Here is a 20615-nt window from a genome sequence, read left to right on the forward strand (position 1 = left end):
GGGTTTGTGTGTTTTGAAGAACAGAGCACAATAAATTGTATAAAGAGTCCGACACAGGCCATCATTGCTCTCATCATCATTTTGCACAATAGAAAAGTTAAAGAAGTATAAAGAAAAGTTGAATTCCTTCTTGTTCTCTCAGTCAGAGGTTGTGTAGGAGGTAATTGAGTGGGTGTCTGTCCAAAAATGTTATTTGTCACAATTTATTGCGAGTGATAGCAGAGCTATAATTTAAGAATCTTTTTGTTACCAGCTCTAAGGTGCTGTGGTTTCATTAAATTATGCTTTCCATGTACTTTTTTTTCCAAGCTTGCCAAAATGCTGAGCACTATCAAAGTTTATGAATCTATCCATTGATTTAAGAATTAATTTTATGTTGGCTGATTTTCAGCTTTTTCACAACTGGAACTTCTTCCATCTCTCCAGCCTCCCAGTCATTAACATTACTTATGGTTTAAAAAGTAAACAAAGTTGTGCTTCTGAAGCTGCTGCTGAAATTTCCTTAAGACTCTCTACTTGCAGAAACCAGAAGATGAGCAGATTTTTCATGAACAATTAGGCAATGCACATAACAAGATTTTGCAAGAGCACATGCTTAACTTGGAAAACGCTGACAATGATACGGTAATCGTGTTTTTTTGAGTTGTAAAATTGTTTTAAAAGATTAATTTGATTTACTGTTTTGGTTTTGGTTTACTTTATATTTCTAATAAAACCTGTTTTTTTGGAATTATTGAAAAAGATCTAGTCCAGATAAATTTCAACAAGCTTCAATGTTTATGTACTCTCTGATAATAAAATGCATTTATGTAGGGTATGTGGCTGTTTTCAGTATTTTTAGTTGAAGTGTGAATAATTTGTCTGATACTTTAAATTTCAGAAGTGATGCCCTATAGTTTATTAGTGTTCATGACAGTTTATTCCTGTTTGAACAAGATAAAGATGGCTTCTAGTACTAAATAGTATGAAGTTTCTGAAAGTTTTTATTCTTTATGAAAACATTGCAACTACTCTATAAACACATCTTTATATATTTTTTTTTTAAAAATGGAGAGTACAAGAGAAAAAAGTTATCTATAATATGCTTAAAGAAGATATTATCACAAGTTTAACAGCTTTCAAATAAGTCTCCAATTATATTTAAATTAATTTTCTTTGACTTTGTTTCAGCAGCTGAAGCCAAAAATTATGTACGTTCATAGCAAAGATACAGCTTACACTAATCTGTCTGCAGTTGTAAAGAGGCTTGAAACACTTATTTCTAAAGCCTGAATTATGGTGTCAGGCCTTGATTTATGTCTTTAACATTAGTTAACTAATAAGAAATGTAAAATGTTCCAATTCATTTACATTCATTGTTCATTAACTGGTTATCAAGAAGTGATGGGAACTTGAGACTTTCGAAGGAATTTGTTTAGCCAGGTTTCCTGCAACTATTTTTTTCTTCCTTCCAAGAAGACATTTCCTTGTTGACATAATACTAATATATGTGTAAGAACTTTGTACATGTCAATAACATAGTCTGAAGTTGCATTTAGATACTAAGCTTTCTTCAAAAAGGAGTTAAACCTTCCAGAAACAAAAAATAGTGTGTCTCTGGGTACTGAATGTCAAGAGCTGTCACGTAGCAGGTTCTCATCCCCGTTCCCTTTTATCCAAGGCTCAAAAGCCTGTTGTCCTTGTGAGATATTTGAGAAATTCTTAGAGTTTAAAATAAGTATCTAAAATATTTATTTATAACCACCCATCAGAAAGTAACTACATCGTTATTTATTATATTTTAAACAAAGAGTACTTATTCCGTTTCTTTCCTTAGAATCTCTAAGGCTTTCTTTCCGAGCAGTATTTCCTGTTTTAAAAGTGAATTAAGAGAGGCCCAGAAGTTAGTTCTGGTCATTTTATGTGATGCTAGGGTTAAGAAAGCAGTGGGGCAAAAAAAAAAAGGCATTTAATGATCCTGGTGGACAGCCAGTTCAACCTGAGTCAACAGTGCGGCCCTACAGCCATGCAGGTCAGACACCTACGAGGCTACATTAGTACGAGTGTAGGCAGTAGGTCAAGCAGAGTGATTTTTACCCCTTTATTTGGCACGTATGAAACTGCATCAGGCTTTCCAGATCCAGTGTAAGGCTTCCTAGTGCAAAGAAGACTGACGTACTTAAACAGATCCAGCAGAGACCACAAGACCATGAGGGGGCTGCAGGACATGACAAATCGGGGGGGGGGGGCTGGCACAGCTGGGAATATTCTGGATGGCAGAGTAAGAGGCTTTGAGGACGGATCTTGTTGGTGTCTTCAACTGCCTAGTAGGATGGTGTAGAGAAAATGGAGCTAGAGTCTACTTTGAGGTTCATGGTATCTGGATGAGAGGCAACTGGCACAAGCTGACTGGAGGAAAACTCTGTTTGGATATTGGGGAGACAATAAAAAAAACAAACAAACAAAGAAAAAACCCACAACAAGAACTGAAAGAGGGAGCAGAGAGATTTGAAAAATCTCCAAGGATGGAGGTTTCATCTTGACTGGATGAAGCGTTGAGCAACCTGGCCTAATGTCAAAGTTGACTCTGCTTTAAGGAAGTGTTCAAAGCAATTAACCTCGAGAAGTCCATTCCAATCTATATTATTCTGTGATTCTGAATTGTCATTAACAGAATATCCAAAACAAATATTTAACTGACTTCTTAAGCCCAGAAATTAATTATAAACAAAAAGTTTTGTGGGATATGGATGAAAAATTGCTAAGTGCAAATCAGTGGCTTTTACTCTTCATGAGCTAAGGTTTGATGTTCATAAAGATCTCATTTAGAAAAAAAACCCACAAATATACTCCTTTTCTAAGTTTTACATTGAGGAAAGCTGGCTTGAATTAATTATACACCCTGAATGATACACACTTTATTATTTAAAATGTAAATGGTATTTGCATGTGGCCTGTACAGAATTTCCTAAATTTATTCATGGAGTATGACATAAATACTTGTGAAAATACTGAATTGGGTTTCAGTGATCAGAGATATTGGAGACATTTGATCTGCACGTTGAAGGCTTGAAAAGGTTGGAAATATTCCAGGAAATATTCTTGGTATGTCCTTGGATCTCATAGAAGACTGAATGCAGGGTCTTCAGAAACCTCTAAGAAGAAAAATGTGATTCGTAACTCACTGAGAGGTGTAAGAGTCAAAGTTTGAAATTTGTTGTGTAGGTAGAGAACCTTACACCGTGGCTATAAGGAAGAGGGGGAAAAGTAGGGCATTTCTGAAGAACTGGTTATATTGGTATAACTGGAACATGAAAATTGCAATAATGCTGTATGGATATTGCTTTGATCAAGTCTATGGATTGAGAAAGATGTTTGCTACCAGTAGAATGGATGTTGGCTATTGGAAATCCTCTCGTATCTAGTAAAAAGTGCTTCCTGTCTTTGTTAATGACCATTTTTATGGTCATTGAAAAAACCACAAGATTTGAATAACAAAACACTGAAAATAATTGGAAACATGCAGCTATTTTTTTTTGTAACTTCTTACTAATGGCATAAATTGCTAAGATAGTTAATTTCGTGAAATTTCAGTCTTGCTACTACTGAATTAAATATGCTGTTGTGAAGATGAATTTATATAGTTGATTTCTGAAAATCCCAATGCTTATGAAGAAAAATGTGTTGGTGAACTCTATTCTTTAAGTATTACCGTTTGACTGAAAAGCACAGCTACATAAATATGTATAAGCTGAACTCTTAGAGAAGTCATTTCTAATTTAGATGCTTGTAAAACTGCTCTGCTTACTGCTGTGAAACACAGACCCTAGAAGATACATATGAGACATTATTTCACATTCTGGGTAATGCTGTATTTATTTCTGCTAAGTCAGCAGTTCCTGGAGCTGGAAAAATATGCTATCTGGTTAAAATTCTTCTGTTCCTTTTATTAAACAATGAATCTTCATAAATTTCCTGACATCCTTATGTTTATTACTATTTAACTGCTATGTGTTCAGTTAAGTTATAGATTCCAGAAGGCTTGATCCTCTTTCTCTGTATAGTAATGAGAGTTGTGTTTTTTGTGTGTAGAGTTAATTGGAAGCTTTATTGAGAAATAAGCAGATCTTTTGTAAAAACCTTGTCCTGCTGAATTAAAGAAAGCCTATTCACTTGGAATCAGAATTCAGCCTAGAATAAGTTCATTTAAGCATGTTCTGACTAGCAATAAACAGATACAATTATTGACATTAAATGGAGATGTTAGTTATGTATCATGTCCCTAAATCTTGATTTACATTTTAATACACTGTAGCGTAATTTTTTCAAATTAACTGTCATTTGGCTTGCGCTTGTTGATTGCTCTTGGATATTAAAGAAAATAGACTAATCATAAAGTTATCAAAATATTGTGAAAATGAAAATGGTTCGTTAACAATAACCTGATGTACTATAAAATAGGTTTGATTATTAGAGAACAATACTTTTAACTTTTTCAGATCTGCCTCATTCATATTTCATGATTTATTTTAAAACTCAGAAGTGCAGGGCTTACAGAGCATTTTTAGACAATATGCAATTATGAAACTTTTTTGCATGATTGCAGCAAAAGCTTACTGAATTTATATGGTGCTGCTAATGTGCGTGTAAGTGGGAGCAGGTGATTATTGCTTTTGCATTTGTTACCTGGAAAGACAAAAGGAGAAAAGCAAGCCAGAATATAATCTAGCAGTGACTCAAACCTCATAATATTACCTCAGGTTCTACACTCATAGGGGTAGAATCTATGTGGTTTAGCCCTATTTAATATTTGGTAATAAATTTAATATATAAGTACACAATTGTTTAGTAGTGATCATAATTTAAGAATTAAAATGTTTTTAATGGAAAACTGTCTTTGAAAATCAAATTTTCTTGTAGTGAAATAAAGATATTTTGCTAACTGGGAGGCTGTTTGACAAATTAAAGATATTTTTAGACTGTCTTCCTGTAGTGCTCTCCTTCTAGTTAAGTAATCCAGCACTTTTTCCTGATTTAAAAACAAACAAAAAAAGCTTGTGAAAGCCTTTAGGAAAAGGCTGGGAATGGGAATCAGAGATATTTCATGTTTTTGTCTAAGTGTGTTTATCTAATAATGGTTTTCTTGCAGTGTTAATGACAATTTCCTCTTTTTTTTTTTTCCATTTAGTCCTGAGATAATCTTGTGACATATCAGCAGTGTAGTCTACTAATAAAGATAATCAAAATGAAGGGATTAGTTAACAGAGAATATCCCACTCTCTCTTCCATCGTAAATAACTTGCACCTGTGGGAGTGTCAGTTCTGCACAGCTGTGGGCAATTCAGTACTTAAAAGCCAAATTGACATCACCTGGTCAGCTCAGTTAGAGAGCTCAGCCGGAGAGCTCAGTTTGGGGAGCTCGGCGAAGGTGGAGAGCTCTGCTTGAGAGAACTCTGCTTGGTGAGCCAGGCAGGAGCTCTGTCCTGCGCTGGCTTGGAGAAGCGTCAGCTCTGCTCTGCACAGGCCCAGAGAAGCAGCAAGGCTTGGAGGAGAAACAGCCCTTGGAAGAGAGATAAGAGACTGCAAGGCGGTGCTAAGGTGGATGGAGCTGTTTGTAGAAGAGAGGGTTGATGAGTGTCTAGCTGCTGATTTGTTTATTATGAAGTAAGAGCTAAGGTAGCGAGGGCATAAATACGTACCATTTTAATAATAAAGGATTTTCCACCTGCACTTCAATGGAGAGTCTGTGCCTCAGTTGCCACAAATGGTGCCCTGTGTGAGGCGGCGATAAGTGTGATCAGCTTAGATCACTCCAGTGGCAAACCCCACAGAATTTAAGAGCTGCTGAAAGGAAGCAGGAGCCAGCATCAATCACCATTGCAGTGTGAGCAAGGTGAGCTGTGGGGAAGTGATGGGTAGGTCAATACCCTCAGAAGAAAAATATAAGGTGCATATTAACTCGCATGCCTTGAAGAGAATTCTAAAGTGGGTAGCAGTTACGGTTACTATATTCACTATTCTGATACGGGATAAAGCAGGAATAAGATTATGGGACTGTGCAACACGAGGGAATCAGGTTGCGACAGAACTCTTACTGACATGGAGAACTCTTTTTGAGATAATGAAAAATCAACATAAGGAACGTGGCCAGTCTGTTGATACAGAGGGCGAGGACACGTGTTCTGAACCCTGGCAAGCTTTATATGCTGGGTCTTTTGACTGTGATAATCTTTTAGACCCTGACACTGTAAACCCTAAAAGAGAACCTGACCTGTGTCCTCCCTTAGCTGGGGATGATCCGTGGGTAAAAGTGAGGCCAGAAGCCTTGGCACAAGGGGATATGGACACGGTGAGAAAGATTAAAGAATGGCTTGAGGAAAAAGGTCCTGTTGAAGACATTCAAACAGAAAAAAGAAAACAGGGGAAGAGACAGATCGAGGGAGTCCAGAAGAATGTATCCCACCAACACAAGTGGATCGGAGGAAGACAAGTCCGTATTTTTCAAGTAAATACAGTAAAGAAGCTCCCAGCCTGATACTGTGGTGCAGGGTCCCTTGTCTATTCCAAAATTACTAATTTGTATACTAAAGACCTTGATTTAAAATCAAAGAAGGGGGAATTCTCCAGGATACACCACATAGTCAACAAGCAATGGCTTTGTGTAAATGCAGATTGGAGTATTTGTTAAGTTAAAAATAATGGAGATTGTAATATTTGGTAAGTTTAAGGAAAACAATAAATGCAGATTGTAGTATTTGTTAAGCTTAAGGAAAATAATAAACTAGTGTAGATTGTAGTACTTGTTAAGTTAAAAATAATATAGATTGGAGTATTTGTTAAGCTTAAGGAAAATAATAAGATAATGCAGATTGTAGTACTTCTTAAGTTAAAAATAGTGTAGATTGGAGTATTTGTTAAGCTTAAGGCTTGTGTGAAGAAAATGGCAGCCCTCAATGAGGCTGCCTGTGTGGTGAAGATGTGTGCTGAATCTGATTTTGTGTGTATTAGTGGTCAGTGCGTTTTCCTTATTTTGTAATTATTCTATGTATATTGTGTCTTCTAAAGTTTGTCTAAACCTTAATTGATAAAGCCTTTGCAGGTGCTGTTGTAAAACAAAGAAGGGGGAGATGTGGGAGTGTCAGTTCTGAGCAGCTGTGGGAGATTCAATATGTTAAGAGTCAAATCATGTGTTACTGGTAAATGATTAAGAGGCAAGTCGGCATTGGCCTGTCAGCCCTGCACAGCTGGGGGAGACTCAATACTTAAGAGCCAAATTGATATCACCTGGTCAGCTCAGTTAGAGAGCTCAGCTGGAGAGCTCAGTTTGGGGGAGCTCGGCGAAGGTGGAGAGCTCTGCTCGAGAGAACTCTGCTTGGCGAGCCAGGCAGGAGCTCTGTCCTGTGCTGGCTTGGAGAAGCATCAGCTCTGCTCTGCACAGGCCCAGAGAAGCAGGAAGGTTTGGAGGAGAAACAGCCCTTGGAAGAGAGATAAGAGACTGCAAGGCGGTGCTAAGGTGGATGGAGCTGTTTGTAGAAGAGAGGGTTGATGAGTGTCTAGCTGCTGATTTGTTTATTATGAAGTAAGAGCTAAGGTAGCGAAGGCGTAAATACATACCATTTTAATAATAAAGGATTTTCCATCTGCACTTCAGTGGAGAGCCGTGCCTCAGTTGCCACGTGCATCTTTCATATGAATTTCTGGAATATCCAAGGAAGTTTTGGAAGATTCAGGAAAGATTAATATTAGTTTACTTCAGGATGAAACATAAACATGTAATATGTAAAGAGACACACACACATACTGCATGCATGCTACAATAGATTATGTTGATTTGTTTTATATGATGTGCCTCTCCAATAGATATATGAACCAGTTGTGTTGCTCTTGACAGTAGTCTTATAAGTATAGGTTGTGAATTATTTGTATATATAATTATTTTTAATTTTATTTATGTATTGAGATTTCAAGGCTACCAGATATATCTGTAATACTGATTTTTCGGGAATTTGGTAGATAATTTATTTATATGAAAGACAAAAATCCCTGTGAAGCTGCTGAAATAAGAGACACTTAAATTCTGAAGACCTCTGCATGCTCATAATTTTCCCACTCATATTTTGCCTTTTAGAACAAGATTATTTTAGACCCAATGACTTTCAGTGAGGCCCGCTTCAGACCGTCTCTTGAAGAAAGGCTGGAGAGCATCATCAGCGGGGCGGCGCTGATGGCAGACTCTTCGTGTACGCGGGACGACCGCCGGGAACGAATCGTAGCCGAGTGCAACGCCGTGCGGCAGGCCCTGCAGGATCTGCTCAGCGAGTATATGAATAACGTAAGTTACATGCTCGTCTTACTGTCTTCTCTTGCAGTAGGTGATTAAACCTTTTTGAGGCTAATGTTATGACTTCAACAAAAAAAAATGAATGCATCTTTATACCAGGAGTAAACGTAATGCTATTTGAATTATTTATCTTTTTAATGGTAATGCTAGTTGAATGTTCTACCTTTTCAGTATATTGCAAACATTTGACAGAAGTTTTGTGCAATCAGAATCTCACAGGAATGTTTTTCTACCTGCGAAGGAGCTCTGTGTTCCCCGTGGCTTTAACATTAGAGTTTCTTCTTACGTAATAAATAGCCAACAAGTATTCCTTCTGAGGTAAACTACTATTAAAATGAAAACTAATGGCAAGGAATATAAGTGGGAAATGGCCTAAGAAGTATTTTCTTAACGAAAGTGAGTACAGTTAATTTTCCACATGATTTCCACTGTGTGATGGTAGTGTTTGTTAGAATGTTACCTATAGATACTTATGTGAGGTTTTCTGTTTGCTGTGTGGGTTAAGCCACTGAAGGTCTTCACTTGCTGTTGGAGCTGTTAAATATTCAGTTGCCATGAAAGCAGTGAGTTTAGCACTAGTGCTGTTCACACAAAGAAATGTGTCTGCAGTATCTTAAATACAGCTGTGTAGGGTTTCAAGAGGTGTTAAATTGTTCAACATGGTGTTAATCTGTAGTGCATAACCTGTGATCTGCCTAACTTAAACCAGAAGGTTCTCCTGCCTGACATTGTGTATTAAAACTCATAAGTACTATGGCTGCGTCCTTTGGAGGATGTGTGAAAAAGACCTAAGCAACATCAACAACCTTTTTAAAAATGGAAATGTTTGCAAACAGGGGTCAAACTGAGCATCCTATACTTTGCTGTTTCTTGTCTCTCATTGCAACCAGAGTATCAGGTGGCACATTTTGATCCTATTTTGCTCGAATCATCAAAATAACATTGAAGAGACTGTTCAAGGATGAACCTTTAACATTGCTATTTTCATTGGTACTGTTATAGTTGGTAGAGTGATACAATGCAGGTCACTAGCACAAACTTCAGTCCTTTAGTAATTTTATTGTACAGTTCAAAATTAACTATGATGGGTTTTAAGGCATTATTCTGTATAATAGTGTAACCACAAGGAATAGCTGGTTTTGATGGTGCAGAATTTAAAAGCATATATTACTTGCTTTTTAGTTTTTATGAAGTGATAGTTGAAAGGTTCTCGTACTGTGAATGAAATCAAAGTCAATGCTGTAGTGTTAGGGTTAGAAATTATAAAGAGAGCATTAAATAACAGCTGATGAGACTGTGATGGAAGACGACTTGCTGGATTGCTTCCTACAGAATCTTGTTTTGTAGAACTGTTACTGTTAGGTGCAATCTTTAAAGGTCTTTCAAAAACACTTTGAGAACTGATGGATTGTGGCTTCCTATTTTATTGTGGGGCATCTTTTTACGTACATGGGGTTTTGGTAATGATGCAACTTGCCCTTGGACCAGAAACATTCTTATTTTAATATTTCTGACCATGTTTACAGAGGAAAGTGTTCTGAATGACTTGTAGGAATTTATGACGACATCATTTTTACTTAAACACATAAAGGTGTGAGCATCTGCTTTTATGGTTACCATGGTATGTTTTTTGAATTTGTCTTCCTTTTTTGTTTCTTTTTTTTTCTGTTCTAAATAATCTGAGCTGCACAATTCCTTTTTTAAATTATTATTTTCCTGCTTTATATTGGAATGTAATAATTTTAGGCTATTTTTTTAGAGGTATTGTAAGAACATTGTAAGGACTGAATGTATACTGAAGTTACATAAAGTAAAGTACATCTAGTTTAAAAACATCTGGGATGGTAGAATTTGAGAACGATATTGGATTAAATGTTGTCTTCCAAGCTGATTTTAGCAGATACAGTTTACAGATTAAGACACCTAAATTTAGGTTTCTCTACACAAGTACAGCCAGGTAAACTAGGGGTCTCAAATCAGTTGGTTAAAGATAGATGCCTAGTGCCATTTTAAATCACCAGTTTATATAGTCTGGTGCTCATTTGAACAGAGTCTCCTCAATCTGTCACTCAGAAGCATTTGGATCTACTGTGGGTCTTGTGTTGTATCTGCCAGCCCCACTTCCATGTCATGTATCCTTTAGGGAAGAACAAATGGCCTAACTCCAGCCTTTATCAAATCATTTGAGCCTCGGTTGCTTAAGCTCCTGTTAAAATTGATGGAGATCAAATCAATACTGGACATCAGATCAATACTGCTGAGGGAATCTGAAGAGCCATTCAGATGACTAAGTGTTATAATCTGAGATAAATTAAATAACCTTAGACTCCTCTGACTATATTAACTGAATCCCCATTAACTAGGATAGAAGAATTAGATACCTAGCTCATAGGCAGCCCTTGTTTAGGCATCTATCTAGAGAGTGAATTTCACCCATTTGTCTGCCTTGGCAGAATTTTCTTTAGTATTTAACCATTTGCTTGAAACCTGGGGATGGATTTTCTTGGGTTCACAGTAGTGCTAAGCATGTTCATTATGACAAAAGATTTCACTTGAAAAGTTTTTTAAAAGCTTGGTTGAGTTTCAGAAGGGTAAAATTGAAAGGCATACACCAAACATGACACAGTTATAAGTCTGATCAAGAGCTGTCTAGACTGTCAGAGCACATTAGCTTTGAGATGATTTGGTGAAGAGGGACATCTTTAACATCTTCTGCCCATATAGCCTTAAAACGCTACAGTCCTGCTCTTGCTTTAATGCTTGTGAAATCCATTGGACATTAATGTTTTGGGTTTTTTCCTGTTTGATGTTATCTGGAAAGTGACAGGTCATTTTTTGGCTGATGATTGTTGATCAAATGTGTGTATGGCTTTTGATGCTTGCCATGAGATACAAAGAACATAGAAAAAATTAAGTATTTTGTGGTCGTATTTAAAGGATACAGACAGTGAAGTGCAGGGTATTGGCAATGTGCTGTACAGTCAATCCTTCTCCAGCTTAAAATATTTTCTTTCAAGTTATCTACTTCTATAATTTGCATTTAGAGGGGTGTTTCTTTTCATGCACAAGAACATTTCTATTTTTTGGTCGTTAAGTAGATTCTGTATTCCTTTTTTATGTGTTGGATATTTACACCGCAAACTCCCATATAAATTGGTTGTGAGTTATGTTCTGTCTTATATTAAATTTTCACAGAAGCTAAGTAAAAACATTGAGTGCAAAAGAACATACTCAGAATGGAGACATTATTCCTGAAGCTTCATTGATCTTTTGCTTTTGCACCAGTGGATGGTATTGCAGGCATGAATTGGGAACTGGAAGGCTTACAGGCAGCTGTATGAACTACGAGGTTGGCTGTGAGGTGCTGCATACTTTCTAGCATTTCAAATGATGAATACTGAAGGCAACGCAAGGAGTAAAAAGGGTTTTCCCAGGTTTTGTGTGCAAGAAAAGGAAATAGCTTCCCACCGAACAATGTAGGAACTTCTACCTTTGAAGTAGTATAAAATGTAAAGAAAACCTCCTCCACCTGCAGAATCCCTCCCTGTGCCCACCTCTTTTTTAGAAAGTTCCCTGTAGAGGCATGTGTCTTATCTTCTGTGCTCTGTGGGGCTTTTTAAGTACATCCATCATATCTCCAGGTATGTTCCCCGTACCTGTGATCTGTTTTACCAGTAGGTGCTTTACCAGACTTTAGTGGATCAATATGCTCTGCTACATGGGAAGGAAAAATTTAATACACATGACAGTGTTGTTTTCTCCATTTTCCCACCTAGTTTTTATGCATCCATCACAGGTTAACAAGTAGATAACAACGTTCTTATGGTTCGTTATCTGCTGGAGTTAAAAATCTCTCTGTGTATTATCCGGAGATTTACCAAAGTAAATTATAGCTGTTTTGCACTTCAGAAGATGAGACAGAGAGATGCCACAGGTTGTCTTATGATTTGGTGAGGAGGAGACAAGATTAGTGAAACAAAACTTCGAGAGGTGAGGCACAGGGATAAGAGTTTAAAAAGAAATGCAGATATTCACTTTCAAAATGTTGGCAACCAAAGAAAAATATGAAAGAAAATCTGTAAAGAGAAGGATAAGGCAGATTTCAATTTAGATCAGTAAGAATAGTACTTGTTTTGCTGTTGTATTATTTTGTGTTATATAGGTTTTAGGAAAAGTGACAGAAATGTATTTAAAGGACTGTGAAAAGGCATGTTTGGAGAGGTGTGCTTTAGTTCCTGTTTCCTTCTCCTCAGATAAATGTTGGTTTGTTCCATTTCCTACTTGTCAAAAAAGATTTTTTAATTTTTTTTTTCAAGCTATCTTCACAAATATTCAGATGTTCTCGTTCCAATTCAGAGGTTATTTAAGCAACTATTGTTGTAGGAGGTTTTTGAATGATTATTGCTACGGGAAAATTAGTCCCTAGGACCTTTATCAGTTCTATGAATAATTATGTATTTGTAAAGTATATTGCATTGACTGGAGTCTCACAGCACATAAGTGCTCTGCAAGAACTTCTATGGAGATGGGATGTAACCTGTTTCATTAGTGTTTGTCTATCTAGCAATATGTATTAGTTTCATTTATCTTATCTGTAACTCTGTCAAAATATTTTCCCAGCATGGTTTCTATTATTGCTATGTTGAACTCAGCTGAACTTTAAAATCTTTAATTTCTGGGAATTTTTGGGCAGTAGGATTCTCAGTCTGCTGGGTCATATGACCTTTTTTCCCAATCTCTCACAGAAAATTGATAGGGTTTTTTTTAGGTTCTTATGTATATGTGATAAATCCCATCATTTATTTCAAAATAAAATTACATTTCCAGACTTCTATCCTACAGAGAAGAACTAAATACAGCTCCACAGATGCTCTTAATGCAATCGTTTTCCATTTGTCTAAATGAAAAAATTATTTAACGGATGGTTAGCTCTGATTGTGGTCTAGTTTCCTGCTGGTTTACTCTCCTGGATCCTTCATGATTTGTATTGCAGGCTGTCAGGGAGCAAAAATCCTAGAAACCTGGGACTTCCAGCTCTTAAAACTCAGACTCCTGGATTAGAAGTACACTGCCAAACTCATATAACTCAACACTGGGCATCCTTTCTAGCAAGCATCAGGGTGCTGTTGTGTTGATGTCTGATTAAGAAAGGAAGAAAATTACATCTTTAGAAACATATGCTTAAAAAAGAATGCTTTGAATTCTCTCTGGCATCATCAGTTTCAGTGCCAAGCAGAGACAGACTGAATTTTGGGTTGCTGGGGTGTATGAAAGAGAAATTTGGAAGGCAGTTGACGAGTAAGCCATGACTGTTAAAGACCTCTGTAATCACTTGAATAGTGGCTTGGCATTAATTAAAGTCTGTGTTTGAAAAGGCATTTCCTATCTGGTTCAAATACAAGGTTATCTTAAACCTTTGGGATCTTTATTAAGCCAGACTTCATTGTCATGCCTTCCTTTTCCTCTCGCCCAGTGCTTCTGCTCCCAGCTACTGCTAACGTTTCAGACGAGCTTGAGGTTTGTTTTTATTGCAACTGGGTTTTGGAACAGAGACTATTTCTATGCATCCAAGTGGAATGAACAGTCCTTTATGAAGTCCTTCTATTACTACTGATGATTTTAGTGTTTAGATGTGAAGACCACAGCGCTGCAGGCTAGGCTCATAGTTTACTGATATACCATGGGAATAACGTTGCTTAGTGTTTGGTCTTTGTAACCTTGTTCTCTTAAGTTACTACCCATTCCTGATGTCTGTTCACTGTAAGATGTTGTAGGCTGTAATTCCTGTTACGTACAGAGAAGAAAATGTCTTGAAAATGCAAAATATAAGAAGAATGAATGCGAAAGCACAAGTCTGCAGGCAGATTTTCTTCACAAATATATCAGTAAAAGATTTGAATTGCTCAAAGTAAAGTCGTAGTGCTGCAGTACATGAAAATGAAATGTCCTTAAAGGACAGCTGAAGTTATTGTGCTTGATTGGAAAATGAAAAACATGATAGCAAATGAAAATATATAAATCTCAAGACACTGTCAGCTTCCATATTTAACAGCTCCATCTGAATTCATATTTAAGAGAAAAGTAATAATTCATGTGTACATTTCAGTTCTGGTGCTGACTTGCATGAGGTTAACCTGGGTGACAGTGAGCAGTAATTACAGTTATGAGACAGAGAAATGTCCGTGACTGTCCTGAGATGAGTAATCAGGGATGAGTGACAAGAGACTGGCTGCTGGGTCATCAGGATCCCCTGATTTAGCATGACCATCTCGGGAGGACAGTTTTTCCATCGATACCATTGTTATGTTCCTAGTTTTCTGAATAATTTTTAGAGGACAATGGCTTCTTTAAAGCTTCCTACTCTATTTCAAGCTGGAGATAAACTATTTTGCTATTACTATTTTGCTCTTCACTCTTCTCTTTTAGAGGCTATATGAGCAGTTTTGTCTTTCCTAACTTGGAAGAAATAAGTAAAAACACAGTAGTTATGACTAAAGGAATAGGATGTGTTCCCATATGGGCAAACGTTTCATGATGTGTTACAGCATTGCTTCTCAATCATTTTAGGTTTCTTTGCATTTATGCTCCTTCCTGAGTGCCTTGACTGTACATAAATCACTAAGTATGCTACCTACAATGTAACTTGAGCCACCTTTTAAGGAACATTCTCTCCTTTTTTGATGATGTCAACAGGGTCTCAGGGGATGCCCAGTATTTTTTGATAGTTTTACAGAAATGCTGCACTGCTTACAATTGAACAAGTGAGTTTTGATTTATTTCTTCATTCCTGTATTTTCTGGTTTTGGAAGTTCACGTTCAGAGTTTGTTTTGTTTTTCCAAGCAGATCCAGAGAACCATGCTGAAGCTTTCAATCAGAAACAAATAGAAAAGCTCTGTGAGAAACTGGGACTTTTTGGCTTGGAAATGACCAATATGCTAACAGTTTGTCTTGACTTCAGGTTCTGGTGGTTGCAAATTTGCACAGCCCTGTGGCGTTTCATCTGTTTGGACGAGTAGATTTTTAAATTTACTGAATTAATATTTGTGGGAGGAAATGTTGTTTCTGAGCTACTGTGCAGATAGCTCTTCCCTGGTGATGTCCACTGGAGAACATTTTATAGGTGCCTCCTGTTTGCTCTTTGTATTTAAAGGCAGACCATGATATGTCATGAGAAAAGTTTTGTATGTCTTGCTAAAATGTAAATAAATCACATGAGGTTTTTTTGAATCTAAGGCTGAATTGCTGTATTAGGTTGAGTGATGTTTCTGACAAGATATTTCCATCCAAATTAGTGCGGAAATTTTCTAGACTGCCAGTAAATCCAACCAAGTTCCTGCATGCGAGGACTGATTTTGTAGCTTTCTTTTATGTGCCCATATAATTAATGAAGCCCACTGATTGACCTGAAGATTTGGGGAAAAAAGTGTGTAAATCATGTTACATCCCAGTGCCTCAATTAATTCTTTTTCTTATTATCACCTTGTTGTTATGTCATTATTAAGTAAACTGCTCTTTTAAGGATCTGTTTAAATCTAGACAAACTCATTACTGGAAACCACTCATTTAGTATTTCCATAACTGAAGAGTGAAGGTGAACCTCCCTGGGATTGCAAACATTGTAGCAGGCTAATGCGTATAGACTTGTCCAATACTTTTTCCTCTCCAGACATCTCAGTAGATGGTGGGTTGTGAAGCTAACAGCGTTTCCAATTTAACTTTCCAAATCATATTTGATGAAGGGTGCAGGGGTGGCAGGCATGTTGTTCCATTTAAGTGGGTAAAAAAACTCTATAGACCTTAACGTGTCAGCAAAGTTTCTTAGCAATATTTTGCAGAGCAAACCATGTCATGTAGATCTGATAAGATATGGAGTTCCTTCTTACTACTTCCAAGTTTATCTGTTCTATTCCACTTAATATTCCTGTTGGTCTTATTTTGGATACTACGATTGGGACTGTTATCTGAACCATTTGGTTCTCAGATGCTGCTGATAATTTTTTCAGATTTTTTCTGTATTGGATCAGATCTTTTCTTATTGAAAATTAGTAGGGAAGCCAAACAGAAAACAAGCCAGAGTTCAGTATGATTTTTCAGCAGGAGTATGCTCTGTCCACAGGAATCAAGCTTTAAAAAGTAATATATTGTGTGGCATTCTAAACTATCTCTTCTAATTTAGGTAATATTACGTCAATATATTGTCTAAGAAGATCATGTAATCTCTGTCACTAGATGTTTTTAAGAAGTAGATAAGAAGAATAATAGAAGTACATCTGATCCAGTTTTGGAGAAGAGGGTTAAACTAAGTGACAAAAGCCATGATTTTTTAATGATTTTAAATCTTAAGTTGCACACACACAGAGCTGGTTCAAGAGGCAGGATGGTTTACCTTTTCAAAGGCATTCTCACTCTTTTTATTTTTCTCTGAAACACCTTTCCAAGAGCAATATTATTTTTGTGGGATTTTTCTGTATCGGTCACTAACATAGAAATAGGAGACAATTTCTTCTTCCCTTTACAAAATTCTGTGAATTGAAAAGAAAAAATATTATTCTAATCCTGTGAAACAAATATGAAAGGCTTGTATTTTTTTAAAGTATATGTAGGTATATGCCAATATGGGTAGGCTCATAAAATATTTAGGAGACCTGTGAGAAATTAGGTACAAGGGAAATGGAGATGGAATAAGATTAATGAAAAATGTCAGTGTAGGTTCCACTACAATGTATTCAAACTGCTGTTTTACATTTTATATAATGTCTGGCTTTTCACAAAGTATTAAAGATAAATCTTATGCATTTATTTTCAGCAACTATGAAGCAGTTTGTAAGAAAGATTAAAACCAATATATTACCAGAAAATAATGATACCTATATATAGTAGTAAATATAACTTTGTTTATTATGATAGTAAATTGTCATGTAACCTAAGTTTTGGGGAATTTTAAAATATAGAATGACCAGATTTTCAATTAAAATAGAAGCAGTTGTCCTAAGAACTGCATTTCTGTTGTTGTTTCTTAATGTTCTTCATCCTTTTCTGCTTCTTAGGCCCAAGTACATCCTATACACGATTAAAATTGTCTATTAAGTTGTGGTGGAATTTAGTCACAAATTTAACTGTTTTCCCCAGATTATTATATCCATGGTCCCACTTCCTTGGGGTCACAAGGGCTGACAACTTCCAAACCACCAGTTCAGCCAGAGGTATAGTATCATCCACATCCCTCTTGACATCCTTGTCAGTTCACATAAGAAAATAAAAGTTAATCCAACATTAGCTAATTCAGCTTCTAAGAATTCTGTTAAATAATAATGGTTTTCTTGGTGTCTCATATAATTCTTTAATATTTTTAATACATTCTTTAATATTTCTAATATTTTATCAAACCTCTTTTTCCTCTGGATTTTCCACTTTTTTTTCCCGTCTTTGCTTTTAAAAGTACTGGATGCCTAATCAGGAAGCACTGTTTTTTCCACATGTAACTGCAAATGTTTCAGTCTCATAAAGAATTTAAATACACAGAAGAACTCTATATTTTCTCCTTCCTTTGTTATTTATCTTAGTAGGAAGGAATGGCTAGTGGTTAAGGCACAGGCTTGGAAGTGATTTGCCCTTTTATCACTGATTTTCTAGGTTCATATAGTGCTTGGTCTTACTGGGCCTCTGTTACTCCAACATTGAATTTGAGGTTATGTCAGTCTTAATTCATTAACATTTAAGTGCCTTGCTGTTTCCACATTAAAAAAATTCTGTAATAATATTGCATTTGTATAATTGTAGCGTTTCACTGTTGGAGGGTGCGTGTAATGTCTATCTGTTCAAAGACATAGGATTTCTCTCAATTTAAATTCTTCCTCTTTAAAGACTACCTGAATCTCCTCAACACTACTACTGAAATTTTGCTATAACTGGGCAAATAATTAATTGTTTTGGTTTGCCTATTGAACTGAAAGCTGGGAGAAGAATAACATGGGGCAGAATGAAGTGGGCACATCAGTCATGGGGAATATTATGTGGGATTTCATTTGGATGATTTTTTTGTTTGTTTCTGACCAACAACCCAAGCTGCTTTCCTATAAAATGTGATATTAATTTCCTACATGGCATAGTTTGGAATAAATGATTTATTAAGTGGACCCCAAGTTCATCAATACTTTGCCTCCAGAAAACTTGCCTTTTTTTGACAAATGTATTTATTATTCTTATTTGTTCTATCTCATATACGTATGTATGCATACAAAATGTCTGGGTATACTTCTGATACCTTGTCAGAGTATGTACTTATTTTAAACTCAGTGTATTCAGGCAAAAAATCTTTTTTTGAGGGGAAAAAAGAAAAAAGAAAACAAGCATTGTATTTTCTTCCAGTGACTTTCATGTTTTAGCTCACTTTATTTTGCATTAATTAGTTTTGTTCTTTCTAAAGTGTGTTCTTACAGAAGTAATGACTTCTGCATCAGTGCGTTTAATATGCTGGAAAGCATTGCCTTAATGTTTGCAAAACTTAGGCTATCTGAAAATAATGTTGTTAAAGCTATTTGTTCACCTGTAGAAAAGTCCTTTATCAATCTTGTGTACATAGTGTGATTCATAACTCCTGTAATTTTTCTTTATACTGAAGTTAGCATTTATGCGTCATTAATTTGTTGTTTTTCCATGTCTGCAAGTCAATATCAGTATGAGAGAAGTTTTTCATGCATTTTATACTATAGCAATATGATTATTAGCTCTATGTATACCTGCTTTTGGTGTATGGATCTTACTTTCAATATTTGCACATTCCTGATTAAACATTGTTGTGCATCATATTCTTTTGGATACAAAGAAAAATATTCCCAATGCATATAGAATTATTGGAATGCATCAAAATAAGATAAGCATGGACCTACAGAAATTAGTGAGCTTTCAGAAAACAACATCAAAAATCCATGTCTCCTGAAGCCTACAGAGCATTTTCCATTCACTTAGGTTGGGGTGGTTTTTTGCTATGCAAAATGTGTCCAGATTCTGGTAATTATGTGGAAAACCTGAAGGCAACAATGGGAACATGAAGAGTAAATTAGCTATGCACACTTATTTCTCTGAGATATTATTATTCTGCAGGTGAGCAGAGGAGGGAGTAGCTGTAAATAGGCTTGGGCTCCATAAGGGCGCAAGTGCCTATCAGCGATATAGTAAGTGCATGTTTGCCCTTGTTTAGGAAATATCTATATAACTCCTCTTGAGCATTGTCAAAATCTGGCATAGCCAACTGTATTAACATCACAATATACCTTAAATCAGCTTTTGAGCACTGTGTAGTAGTCTTTCTTTATTCTCATTATGGTCAGAGGGCTGGAGCACCTCCCCTCTGAGAACAGGCTGAGTTGGGGGGGCTCAGCTGGAGAAGAGAAGGCTCCGGGGAGACCTTAGAGCGGCCTCCCAGGACTGAAAGGGGCTACAGGAAAGGGGGGAGGGACTCGTGATCAGGGGGGTAGGGATAGGATGAGGGGGAACGGTTTTAAACTGACAGAGGGGAGATTGGTGAAACACTGGCACAGGCTGCCCAGAGAGGTGGTAGATGCCCCCTCCCTGGAAGGGTTCAAGGCCAGGTTGGACGGGGCTTTGAGCAACACGGTCTAGTGGAAGATGTCCCTGCCCATGGCAGGGGGGGTGGGAACTAGATGACCTTTAAAGGTCCCTTCCAACCTAAACCATTCTGTGATTCATTAAAACCTGGTAGGAAGTCACATCAAAATAGTGGAAGGATAGAGGATGGGAAATGAAATTTGTCACATTTAGTACATTAGATAATCATTTTGATAGTCAAGGATACACTTTACCACAGGCAAAGGTCAAAACTCTTTTCATATTAGTAATGTCATTGCAGTATTTACACTTCGATTAGCAATCATAACTACAACATTAGAAAACTACAGTAGTGTGTGTAAACCTGCAGTGTATGTATCCTGCATTGGTCTGTATTATTTGTTTTTTGTTTACACAGGGAGTGTTTTTACAAATGAGAGGAAGGCACTGAAACTTAGTGATGGAAGAATTCAATGTTATTTAGGTTATTGTAATCTGAAATGATGGTATTAAGGTTTCCAGAAGAGGGCACACTTGCACACCAGAAATGTCTTGTGCATCACTGAAGATCTGCATGCTGATGTGGTATAGCTGTAATCAAAGGAAATGTAATAATACAGAAAATGAAGAGGTTACCTTGTTAGTAGTTATGGGATCTTCAGAAAAAAATAGATATAAAGGTTATTTGGGAAAGAAAATGTTTTAATCACATTAATATTAAGTGCA

At 36.5% G+C, this 20615-nt stretch overlaps 1 protein-coding gene across 3 annotated transcripts in view; it reads left to right on the top strand.

The window, feature by feature from the left end:
* Positions 1-20615, top strand: part of CTNNA2 (catenin alpha 2) — a 522682-nt gene that overhangs the window by 147267 nt on the left and 354800 nt on the right. For all 3 annotated transcript variants that reach the window (XM_074821833.1, XM_074821829.1, XM_074821830.1), the window contains exon 7: positions 8108-8311. In XM_074821833.1, coding sequence (XP_074677934.1) covers positions 8108-8311 — 204 coding nt within the window. The remainder of the gene's footprint in view (positions 1-8107; positions 8312-20615) is intronic.

The sequence above is a fragment of the Strix aluco genome, chromosome 4, assembly GCF_031877795.1.
Source record: "Strix aluco isolate bStrAlu1 chromosome 4, bStrAlu1.hap1, whole genome shotgun sequence".
In the NCBI taxonomy this organism is placed as follows: domain Eukaryota; kingdom Metazoa; phylum Chordata; class Aves; order Strigiformes; family Strigidae; genus Strix; species Strix aluco.